This window comes from Aethina tumida, chromosome 3 (assembly GCF_024364675.1).
Source record: "Aethina tumida isolate Nest 87 chromosome 3, icAetTumi1.1, whole genome shotgun sequence".
In the NCBI taxonomy this organism is placed as follows: domain Eukaryota; kingdom Metazoa; phylum Arthropoda; class Insecta; order Coleoptera; family Nitidulidae; genus Aethina; species Aethina tumida.
Window position 1 is genome coordinate 23,516,014 of NC_065437.1, and position 12,391 is coordinate 23,528,404.

The following is a 12,391-nucleotide window of genomic DNA, read 5'->3' on the forward strand; positions in this document are numbered from 1 at the left end:
GAATCAGAATGTAACAAAAATTAAATTCGAAAAGTCTCTAATTAGACGTAATTGGTCTAAATCATATTTTGCCTCAGTCAAAGTATTAAGTTCTATCAAGGACAATACGTACGAATATATTAGTAAATATGCTCGCTACAGTACGTACACTGGCTATGAGTAAAACGTCTTCCACTGAACTTTGTTTTAAACACTTAATGGTTTAATGTGATACTAGGTATACGTCTAGAAAACATTTAGATAACGTTGGAATTAATCCACTCAAAGTATTTAATTTGAATATCAAACTTAAAACTACACGACTACTATAATAAAATTAACAAAATTTGGAAGGTTTCTTATATTGTATATTCTATTACCTGCTAGCTAATGTATTATTCATTATATTATTTGATTTAAACTTTGCATGTTTTTCATTTTTAAAATTATATATAACATTTTTGAATCTACATTACTTTTAAAATTGTCCAATAATTTGATGATAAAAATTCAGTACAATTATTTAGTAATAAAATAAAAAATAAAATTATTTATTCTACATAAAGATCGATGAGCTATAATCTACCACAGGTGACAGAGAACATGATAGGAAATCGTGCAATCTATTTAAAACATGTTAGTCAAGTATTTATTCTGGTCTGTCTGATAATGAGCATCAAAAAGTATGCAAACAAAGAAACCTGCTTTTAGTATTTACTTATGTTTAAAGTTTTTCTTTGGGTGTGAAATGAAACACAATATTTATTTTGATTTTATATGTATAATGGCGATTGCTTAACATATTAAACTAACACTTATTGTTAATATAAAAGTAAATACTATATTTACATTGCTTATAAAAACTTAAATAATTGACTAAGTCGAGAAAATAGGGAATTCATATATATATTTATATATATATGTATGTACAAAATTTAAATTTGGTATTATATAATAAAATCACAGACACTAATTTTTATCTGGCCTTTGTATTTACAACATATTTAGAAACTAATATAAACGGTATTTCTCTTTCACACGTAAAACATAATAACAGAAAATACGAAAAATATTTTGCTTAGCAAAAAAGAACGCTCATGTAAAAAAAGAAATGCCGTCCTTATTAACATCATGAAGTTAGAATTGAAATTAATATAACATAGTACCTTAACATTCATAAGCCTATGTGACTTACCAACACTTATCATACATCTTAGTTTTACATATGTACTTATACAAAATTTACATTTTCTATTGTCATTCAATAATTATCGTCACCAAAATTATTCGAATTGGTCAGTGTGCGGTAGTTTTTGATCTGTAGTTCTATTCTTTGGACCATTCGTATTTATCTTTAATCGATTGAAATTTTTGGTGATTTAGCTTTTCTCAATCATTAATGCGACATAAAAGAGACTTATCTGTGTAACAATTTTTTGGATTTAAAATCATAGAAAATATAACAATAATTTTTGTTCACCACAACATTCAATAAAAAAAAACTTAACACATAAACAGTAACAATTTTGATGAGAGTGTAAGTCCCTTTTAAGTGCTTACAGTACTAACATATTTTAATAATCTGTTGCTCTTCACGATAACCTGCAATTTAATTTCAATAGTTGTTAAAAAAATCATAACAAGGCAAAATATATCCAGAACAGGCGAAAAAGTGATTATTCCTACCACATATATATACAAGAACCTACACGTAGTTTAAATTTTTCGTTAAATCCATTGGAAGAAAAATGAAAGCAATCATCTCATCCAACGTTGAAAGTATTGGACCGCTATGGAAACTTGGAACAGATATGCTTACGGTTTTTTAAAGTTGTTGTTTACTTGATTCGCGTCCTGGGGCAGGTTGAAGGGATAGGATAATCGAGATTGGGAATTGATGAATTCCGCGTATAACTTTAGTTGCTCTGGATTCGGAAGTAGCATTTGGGGCGCAGCTAGCGGTGTTGAATTGTACAAGCCCTGCATCGCATAGTAATCTAACACGGAATGGGGGAAGATATATTTCGACTGGTCGTAGAAATGAGGTAAATAGGAGTATTCAGGTGGTGGTTTGGATGGCGCAACCGATTTCGGCAAGTTACTAACTAAGTGTTCGGCACTAATACTGGGACTTTTGTTCGCGTACGCGTTGGCCATGCTTATTTGCAAATTTGGCTTGGGTTCGCGCATTAATTGATGTGAACTTGGTTTTGTGAATTTGTTGTCGTCGGTTTTGAGCATTTTATTGTTAAACATGAGCTCATTCGACAATCGTTTTTGCGTCTGTTGCAATCGACTGGAGGCCTGTGGGGTTATTGAGACGGGTGGCGGTGCGTTCATGTTGTACTTGGCAGGTGAATTGGGGATTTGCGGTTTGCTGTTGGGTCCGACCAGTGTTATTTCCAGATTGGAGCCCAGTCTTCGGCCGTCGATTAACGGAGTTGAACATTTTTGCGCTTGTTTGCTGCCTTCTGCCAGTCTACTTGAAAGCGAATGAATCTTCTGTGAGTGTGGTACCCGCATAACGTCGACAACTGGTTTCTGGGGACTGGAAGTGGTCAGATCCAATATATCACCGCCAGTGTGTCGGGTATAATTGCCAGCAACTCTTGGGGCGTAGGCTTGGGGACTTGTTTGCCTGTAATCCAACACGTCCTTTGGGTTGCCATACACTGTAGTTCCAGAGAATGAATATATCGACTTGGATTGAAGAACTTTCGGTGGTGGGGCACCATTTGTGAATGGGAAGGCTTTCGTGGGCGATGAATTTTTAATAATCGGTGACTTTTGATTAGTTTGTTTTGATTGAGATACTGTTTGAGGAATTGTTATATGCAGACGTTTGCATGGAACTATATTAATAGACGGTGGTGGCATCGGGTCTTTCTTTTGATTATGAAGAATTGGAATCGTCGTAACAGTAGGATGGATGACGGACGGTCTTGGATCTTTTGTCGTGGACGTTGAAGAACCAGACCGTACGGGGGTTACTTCTAAACCACCCTCTTTTAAAATATCTAGTTTGCGTTTTTTGACTTCCTGTATGTATGTTTTGTTAATACTCGAGTTCATGGTTTTGAAAGTTTCTGACTCAAGGTCTACGATTTCAGGTGTTTTTGGTTTGAATGGCACCTCAACAACGTCGGCTTCGCTTGCACTCTTTGACCCGGTGTCGCCTGTTTTAATGAATGGAACGTTTTCTTTGCCTTCAATCGGAGAAAGTGACTTCTCTGGAGAAATCTTTTGAACAATTGGAGCAACTGCAGAAGTCAATGGTTCAGCGTCTTTATCAATGGTTTCCATTTTTTCCACTTTTATAAGTTCCATCCTAATGGTTGATTCGGATTTTAACTCGACTTTTAAGACATTCGGGTCAGTTTTTATTATGCCTGATTCGGTTTTTATAATGCCCGATTCAGTTTTTATAACCAGTTTGTCAAGTTTTGGTTTTTCGTCATCTTTCACATGCATCATCTCAGTTTCGTTAAAATTATTGTTACTGTTATTGTTATTTTGCATTTTGTCAGTGAGTTTATCTTTTTGTCTCTCCGGCTTGACACGGACGCTGCGCAGTGTTGATGAAGTCTTACATTCTGACTTGTTTTGAGCGTTATCAATCTGTAACGGGAAAATATGTTAATTAAGACGATCTACAATAAACGTGAATCAATTTAGACTTACTATGTATTCCTTTGATGTGCTGGCAACACCGCTGCACGAGGGTTGATCCAGATAATTGTTCAAGCCGCTTGTGGACGGACCTTCACTATTTTCATTGTCACTAACACTGCTACCAGTTTTACTTTTCAGTCTTCTTCGTTCTGACACGGGGAGAGGTTTATGCTCCTCGCCCTTAATGTGACGTTCATATGGTAATAAAAACCTAAAAAAAATAGACCATTAACAAAAATTTTGATTTTCCAAAAGAACATATACACATTTAAAAGGTATTTTGAAAATACATGTAATTTTCAATTTTACCTTTTACATATAATGTGTATTGTTTTTTTTTAAATAATTTATAGCTACCTCTCATAATGCCGCCTTATGACGGTAGCTGCACTGGTGCTGTTCTGATGACCACTCATGTCATCAAAAATTGATTTCCATAAACGATTCGTCGTCACCGAATCGTAACCGCCCAGTTTTTGTACTTTCGAGAAAAAACCATACAAATCCACTGAAATCAACAAATGATTGATGAGTATATTGTCGACATCAAATATTTAATAGCTTACATTCTTTGTAACCCAAAGACGGGATACGTCCAATTGGAGTATGATTGGCTTTCATAAACGTATTAAGCTTTTTGAGGAATTGTTTCGACTCGCCCACATCGGCTGATCGGGTGCTGCGTCTCGGCGACGTTGTCTCGTCGCATCGGAGACCATTTCTGCCACCTTCCGTTGTGATTTTTTGCTAAAAACAAAAAAATTGTTAAATCTCGACTTCAAAAGCATTAATTTGACTTACCTTAGTGTTGGAATTAGAGACGGACGACTCGGATTCGTTGCTCTCCGAGCCGGGGGACACGCTCCTTTTTTTCCGTTTGCCCCGAGGTCGGCCCTTGAGTTTAGGGGCCAAATGGTTGCACAGCAGCTCGTGACCCTCCAATTCCGGATAGTCGAAGGTGTCGCGGCAGAAGAGAATGCGCGTGTTGCGTGACACCACAGCGAAGCCTCCCAAAGCGTTGATGATCTTCAGCTTCAAGTGATCGTTTTCAACGTTCTCCAGACGCTTCATCATCGCACGGTAGCGGCAGTACTTGGGGTAGCTTAGGATCAGGACGGACGGTCCGTTCTGTTCTGGATGAGGTTCTGAAAGAAAAAGATGTAGATGATAATTTACTGGAATACATGTACTAATTACAGTTTTGAGTGGATAATTTGACATATATCATTCGGATAGTCGTACTTGGACATGGCGTGAACGTGGCGAGATATATCATGAGAAAAATATGACTCCAACTGTTGTTTTTAAAGGTGGTTCTATAATTGTGTGGTGATGAATTTATTTAGAGATAGAGTTGCTCATATTATTCCCGGAAACTATGAACGCTCACGAGTTGATTATTCAACTTATTAATTATTTTCTAATTAATCTATTTGTTTAAAAATTTTGACTAGATTTCATTTTTGTAGAGGACAATGCTCTAAGTCTCCGTGTGAGACTTATAAATACTTCTTCCGAAATCATGATATTATTCGGATGCAGTGGGCCTCGCATTCACCACATTGCAATCCAATTGAACATTTATAAGACTGTCTTGAAAGACAAATTTACCCTCAAAACGACCAGCATCAAAATTTCAAGAGTTTGTTAATGCTCTTAGAGAAGATCAGCGAGTCATGAATGAAAAATTTAATCGTTAATTAATTTTGAGATTGACAAGGAGGGACCAACCAAATAGTGATTGGAAAAATGTAGTGGTTAATATTCAGTTTTTTTCAATTTTAATTAATTTTGTTTTATTAATTTCTCAAGGAATTTATTGATATTAATTTTATTACGTAGAATATTACATGGGTGCAATTAAATAATCTCATTGTAATATAAAATTTAACATGTTTAACAAACAATTAACAACATATACAATTAAAATTATGGACAGTTGATCAAGTGAACATTGGTTTTAGTCATTTAGGAAGGTATTTCCATAAATTAATTCAAAAAGTCATTTGTTATCATTACTTTGTAATCAACATGTAACAAAATTTAAGTAAATGATGTAATTTATTTGCGTCATTAATATAAAACAATAAGTTTTTAAATTGATTTTGTTAACCCCAATGATGGTATTAAGATTATATTGTGTAACGATTCAAAAACACTTAAAGATAATTGTGAGTTGTTGTTGAAAATGAGTAATTGTCCGTACAAACACACCAGATAGATATCTTAAGGACGGTAAAAGGTATAAAAGATAAGTAATAATTCAGGTTTGAATTAGTTTTGTGTCGCAAATCCTGGGGTAAGTCATACTTTTGTGATATTTGCCATAAATGATGCATTGTATGGTAGTAAACAATTAGCAATGTTTTAAAAGAAATTTTAAAAGAAATATACGCACTGAAACATAGGTATAAATTTACTTAAATGGGCATCCATTGTTGAATAAATATATTCAATAATTCACATTTTACAATCGGTGTATAATTTAAATTAAAGCAATTAGATCATCGGAATTATTGAGTTAGAACTCGCGTTCTCTGCATTGGAACGCCTGCTTTGCAAGATCACAGGACTTAATAATTGATTATGCACGGCATAAAGTTACTCCTGTGAGTTGTCGGAAATGATCCTCTTCGGGTATGTAACATGTCACTATCAAACTTTGAATATCAGTGTAAAATAATAATGTTTAAAGGGTGACAAATATAATTAAAGGTAATGAGCATCGTAATGTGCGAAATTTCATACTGTACAAAATAATTATTAAATTGTGTTAATTTTTGGCTTTTAATTAAAATTTTCGGTTATTCCGACTATTATTATTATTTCCTAATAAATATATTAGAACAAAACAAAGTCAGTAAGTAAACTGATTGGAATCATTTTTGCTACGAATTCTTGTGATATCCTTCGAAATAATTTTGGTCACGTTTTTTTGATTAAATTTTAGTTTATTTTGAACAAACTTATCAAACTATTCGTGGTATCTAAAACGTGCCCGCACTTATTAAAATGAAGTTTTAAGTAATTATGTACCGAACTGTATAAATGAATAATCTGTTAATTTAAATAATTCACAGATGTCGAGTTATATTTGCAATTTAAAGTGCCGCCAGGGAATCAAATAAAAGAGTGGTAAAGATAAAATGGAAATTCAAACTTGTTTAAATAATAACCGTAATTTAGTACATGCATAAAAATGTGTAACTAATATTATTGTATAAAAATAAAATTCACGAACAGATAAGAATTGTTTGAAAACTGGACCGCACAAAGAAATCCTTGTTTTAGTGCAAAGTCATGATGGTCTACAAACCGATGTTAAATAATGTATAATTAATAATAAATAAAATCTGGCTTTTCCCACAATTAATAGATTGTTTGTTATTGATGACTAAAAATAATTAATAAGAAACCGAAATCCTAATTAAATTTCCTTGGAATTAATTATCAGCAAATACAAAAATCTAATTACAATAACCGAAAAAAAGTATATTGTTTCGATGACTCGTGTCTTATGACACTTTTCACGCATTAAAACAAACAATAAACAATATATAGATTTTTAACGTTCCAAATACGACGATTCACCGAATGTGACGTGGACCTTATCGGATTTGGTTTTCCGGGGGGAGAACAGTCACCAGGCCATTTATAAAAACACGCCTATGCGAATATTGACAGTTGGCAATTTTACAGAAACCAACAGCAACAACAAAGATGAACCGCAACGTTGCATTCAGCCTTTTGGTCATTGCGATTGTCGTCTCCGTCGTTCGAGGGGTATCAATTGGACATCCCTTCGAAACCGACTCCAACAACACGCAGAACTGCGTGTGCAGAAACTGGAGGTACTGCGATGGAGAAATCAACAGCGAGTAAGACAGATTATTACTTACAATTACCTAGTTATTAAGTTGATTTAAATAATGAAAGTGATGTTCGCTTGGATAAAACAAAACAAGCTATATGATAAACATGCACCGGATGTTGCACCAACAATTATCGTCAACAGATACACAAAACACAGTTCGGTCCTCAATGGGAAGTGTCATTTTGGACGGGGCACAAAAGCGAGTGCAAACACTGCCAAATTTCGGGGATTAATTATCCTGTTGAGTTCAAGATTCCAAGTTAATAACAACAGATTACGATTTAATTTGACAAAGTTAATGGAAAAACAAACTTGATGCTTTTAATTTATTCATTTAAGTATTAGTTAAAAATAATATCTTCATTGATTTCTTTAATTTTGATTTCATTTGTAATTTTAAAGTTGCCCTACTAACTATGCTTTTTGATTACAATAGTTTACAAAGTTACGAAATGGAAATTTATTTATTTATTTATGAATAATTTAAAAGTAATGTGGGTCGAATATAAAAGGCAGCAATTAACCCATTTTAATACTGTTAATAAAACAATTATGTATGTACGAGGGCAGTCTCAAAAATACCCGACTAAATACGACTGCTTTTGTTTTATTTCATTAATGAAATTAATAAAATACTCGGCCATTTTTCGAATATATGTATTGTATATATTTTTGTAAGCAAGCACAAACAGAGCTTTTCTTGTCGATCAAGCGAACCCCATATACTAAGAATCATCCTTTAGTCCTTGAACTAATTACACCCATTTCCTCCAAGTTTTCTTTAATTTCAGTTGACGATAAGGTTGGATTATTTTTTAACATTAACCAGTTATCGATTTTTTTTTAAGAATATCAAATTTTTTCGTTGAACTTCTTAACCATCTCTTTTTGTTCCTCATTTCTTCACTTTCACTTCGACCAATGATTAAATAATTATAATAAGCAAAATACTTTTAGTAAATAATCCATTTAAATGAAGTAGAAAAATGATATAATTTAGTCCATTGAAAAATAAAATAGTACGTAATTTTTTAAAGAATAATGTAAGATTGGCTAGTTGCATAGTAGGCATAACAATAGCAAAATACAGTAAACATAGGTACTGGCATCAATTCAAGTACTCATATTTTTAACATATTTTAATAAATAGCCTAATTATGGTCACTATTGTATATGATTAACATATAAACAATACTTAAACATAATAACTGTAGTAGTAGTTTACATAAACATAATAATAGTAGTAGTAGTTGTTTAATCACAAGTTTTATCGAATACTCAATTAACTATAGAGCTTTGAAAGGGACCTCTTGTTAAACGATATGGTAGTAATAATATAGTTTGCGCTTTGATCCACCCTTAAAGCTGTTTTTGGAAAATGCGGTAGTCCTTTAACAGTATTGATTTATTTTAGAGTAACGTCCTTTCATTTCAATTGGAATTTAACAGCTTTTATTGTAGAATAACATTTCGTTTACCAAACGTGTTTACATTAACTGTAGCTGCAGCAAAACCTTTTAATTGTTATTCCCTTGTAGTAAAATAATTTAATTATGCAAATGTAATTTTCCATTAATTTTCATTTAATCATCCTATTCAGTTATACGCATAATTCACACAGCGTAATTAATTTGATGTGGCTTTTTCATGATGTGCGATTTACAATTAGGAGTACTTTTACCCCCTTACCCGCAATCTTAATTGTGGGTAAAGTTGTTCACATAACTAAAATGTTATCTAATGTTTGAGCGTGTTTGTGCAGCGCGAGCAAAGTTATCGTCCTGTTTGTTGCACACGTTCTCATCCCGCGAAATGTTATTCCGAATCTCTGACAAATATCAACCGCAAATTATTGTACAACGTTACATATTTCTTGTAATTACTGGTTTTCGTTTTCTTCCTGTTTCAGCGTGCAATGCCATCCGAGCTACGTTATGGTGTGCTGCATCGAATCAAAAGTGGTACCGAAGGACGAGAATTTGATTCAAGTCATTCAAATACCTTGAAATGTCTGCCGGAGGAATTGTTTATATCCAACACTAATTATAATTGTTTTGTATGGGTCATGTAGAGCATTTTTAGCATGCATATTAAATAAAATATTTCTAGTGTAATCAAGTGTGTTACTTTTTAAACAATAGATGTTAGTTCCAGAAAAATATTTTTTTAACTGCTGTTTAAAGTGATTTTTGCAACTGACTACATAAAAAGTATATATAACAAACAACTAATTCTTTAATATATTCAAAACAACCACAACAACAAGTCGTTTTAAAGAAAGTTTTACAATGACACAACATTGAGAAATGAAAAAAAAAAACGTTTAAAACAACTTGGTTATTCTTTCAATCGATATCTTTTTTGCATTAAAACTAATTTATATATAGAATTCAATTAAAAAGAAACATAAAAACTAGCATTCATGGAATGAATGATTAATTGTATTTAATAGAAAAAGCCATTACAACAAGTTGATAGACATTCTATTAAAAGAAATAATAGTTCTTATTTTTATACGTATACATTATAAAGTATTTGTTTTTTTATTTTCGTACAAATATATTGAAATTGGCGCACCATTTTTATTAAAATATCCAATGGAAATGACTCGTTTCGCTGTATGGAAGCATGCGAATGTCACAGCAGTAATGGATTTACTATATCCCCGGAGTGATTGATATCGTCGGTACTCGCAATTGATTGCAGTAATAGCATATCGAGAATTTGCACCATAAATTCCTTATAATACACATGACCGAATATGTAAACGATTCATTAGTGAATTTAAATTAATCGTCTATAATTAAACTATATTAATTGGGTCCGCAGTCCGATGACGAGAGCCGACCTCAAAAATAATTTGACGTGACCGTAAAGTTTTTTAAATACACACGCTTACCAAGCAGTTTTCTTTCTTTTTCCACGTCGGAAAAGTCCAAGGAGCTTTCGGTCAGTGGCACCGGAACAGGTGTGTTGACTGATTCCTCGATGATTGGTGCTTTGATGTCTTCCTGGCATTTGGCTAATCGACCCCATGTCCATTCCGCATCCACCGTTATCCACGTTATCAAGTCCTCCACTCGGATTACTACCTTTTCAGAAATAGCCAGCACCTCGTCCTGTAAACGGAACACAAATCATGTTTAAACTATTTTCTTTACGACAATAAATTTTCAAGAGTCATGATTTTGGGATAAATGTTGTTAAAACATCCTTATATTATAAAAATAATATTAATTAAAAGTGGTGTAAAATAATTAATTCATAGTTTTAATTAGATTAAGCTCAAATATTTCAGATTTTGAATAAATATTTTAATAAGAGATTAATTTTATAATTAAGTTTATATTGATAAATAGTTTTTAATTTAAATTGTATTTTTATTAAAAAATATTTTGTGATTATAATTATAAAGTCCTAAATTAAATTTCATTGTTAAAAATTATGAAAACAATATATTTAAAATTTTTTAGATAATTTTAATATGGTATTTTTTATTTTTACTTTATCTATTTTATCTAATATTTGTATTTAGTCATTTTTTTTACAAATTATCAAGATTTGTACATAAGTAAATATAGAATAATCCATATTTATTCTCATCAATTTATTTATCTTTAGTGTTATCAATGAAAATATAAATAGAACTGTTATTATTTAAAAACATATATTTTAGTTAATAATTTATTTAATAAACAATGGTTTTAATGTTTTAACTTAATTAAAATTTCATTCATTAAATTTAAATTTCAATATTTTTTAATTATATTAATTTGTCTTTAAATTATTAATCCGAATTAGATAAATAATTTATTCAATTTACTATGAATTTATTATGAAAAATTGTTCGAAATTTAGAATCTTTATTTATTTTACATTAAACAATAATTATTTAGCGGTATTAAATAGATATTTAGTGCTGCGATTTAATAAAAATGTAAACAATTAATATGCATTTTGAGTTATTTACAATTTTCACATTTAAAAATATTTTGCGTTAACAATTGTATAATAATAGTAGTAATAATAAACTCAAGTTTAACAGTTAATTATTAATTTATGTAATTTTAATTTGAATTGCTGCATAAGAATTATTATATAATTTAGATTATTTATTTTTTATTATTATTGATTTTTTTATAAATTGAATATAAAACTATTTTAATTTATTTAGAAATCAATAATTTTGAATTGTTGCAGTTTAATTTTTTTTAATTAATTTTTAATGTTTTTGTTATAATTAATCAATATGTAAGTAAAAATAAAATTCAGATGAATTAACAATTAACCATCAAATTCGAATAATTAATATAAAATATGTTTAATATGTTTAATGTTTTAAAAATCAAATTAAATAAAACATTAAAACCATTATTTATCAAGAATATTATCATCTAAAATAATAGAAATGAATTTATATTATTAAAACAAATTTATATGTATTTTGAATCATTTTAGTTGTCAGTTGTTTAATATTTTAATTAAAGTTGTAACTGTTTACCTGTATTCAAAATTAATTATTTACTGCTAGACAAATTAGATTGATTTTATTTTTATTTTCTAGATGAGATTAATTTAAACATTGATTTAATTAGTTTTAATATTAATAAAAATATGTATGTATGTATTAATATGTATTGAGTAAAATTTTTGCATTTAAAATACTTTCAAAGAAACTGCGCTGATACGAAGGTTTCTCCAGTTTTTATCTATTTACCAGCACACAAAATAAAAAATGTGTCAACATTTATTTTCTTAGTAACGATCGTCAGCAAGTCGTTTTATTAAAAAAGTCAGATAATAATTCACAACTTAAAAGATAATAGTCGTAACACATAGTTTTGAATGGAATAAAATTTTTTAAGA

The 12,391-nt window shown here is 30.8% G+C and overlaps 1 protein-coding gene across 3 annotated transcripts in view; it reads right to left on the reverse strand.

Moving 5' to 3' along the window:
* Positions 1-740: 740 nt before the first annotated feature.
* LOC109608673 (uncharacterized) overlaps positions 741-12,391 on the reverse strand; it is a 134,845-nt gene continuing 123,194 nt past the window's right edge. For all 3 annotated transcript variants that reach the window (XM_049965598.1, XM_049965597.1, XM_020025192.2), the window contains 6 exons: positions 10,425-10,644; positions 4,453-4,796; positions 4,218-4,398; positions 4,009-4,159; positions 3,661-3,862; positions 741-3,597 (listed from right to left, as the gene is read on the reverse strand). In XM_049965598.1, coding sequence (XP_049821555.1) covers positions 1,795-3,597; positions 3,661-3,862; positions 4,009-4,159; positions 4,218-4,398; positions 4,453-4,796; positions 10,425-10,644 — 2,901 coding nt within the window. In that variant the 3' untranslated portion in view covers positions 741-1,794. The remainder of the gene's footprint in view (positions 3,598-3,660; positions 3,863-4,008; positions 4,160-4,217; positions 4,399-4,452; positions 4,797-10,424; positions 10,645-12,391) is intronic.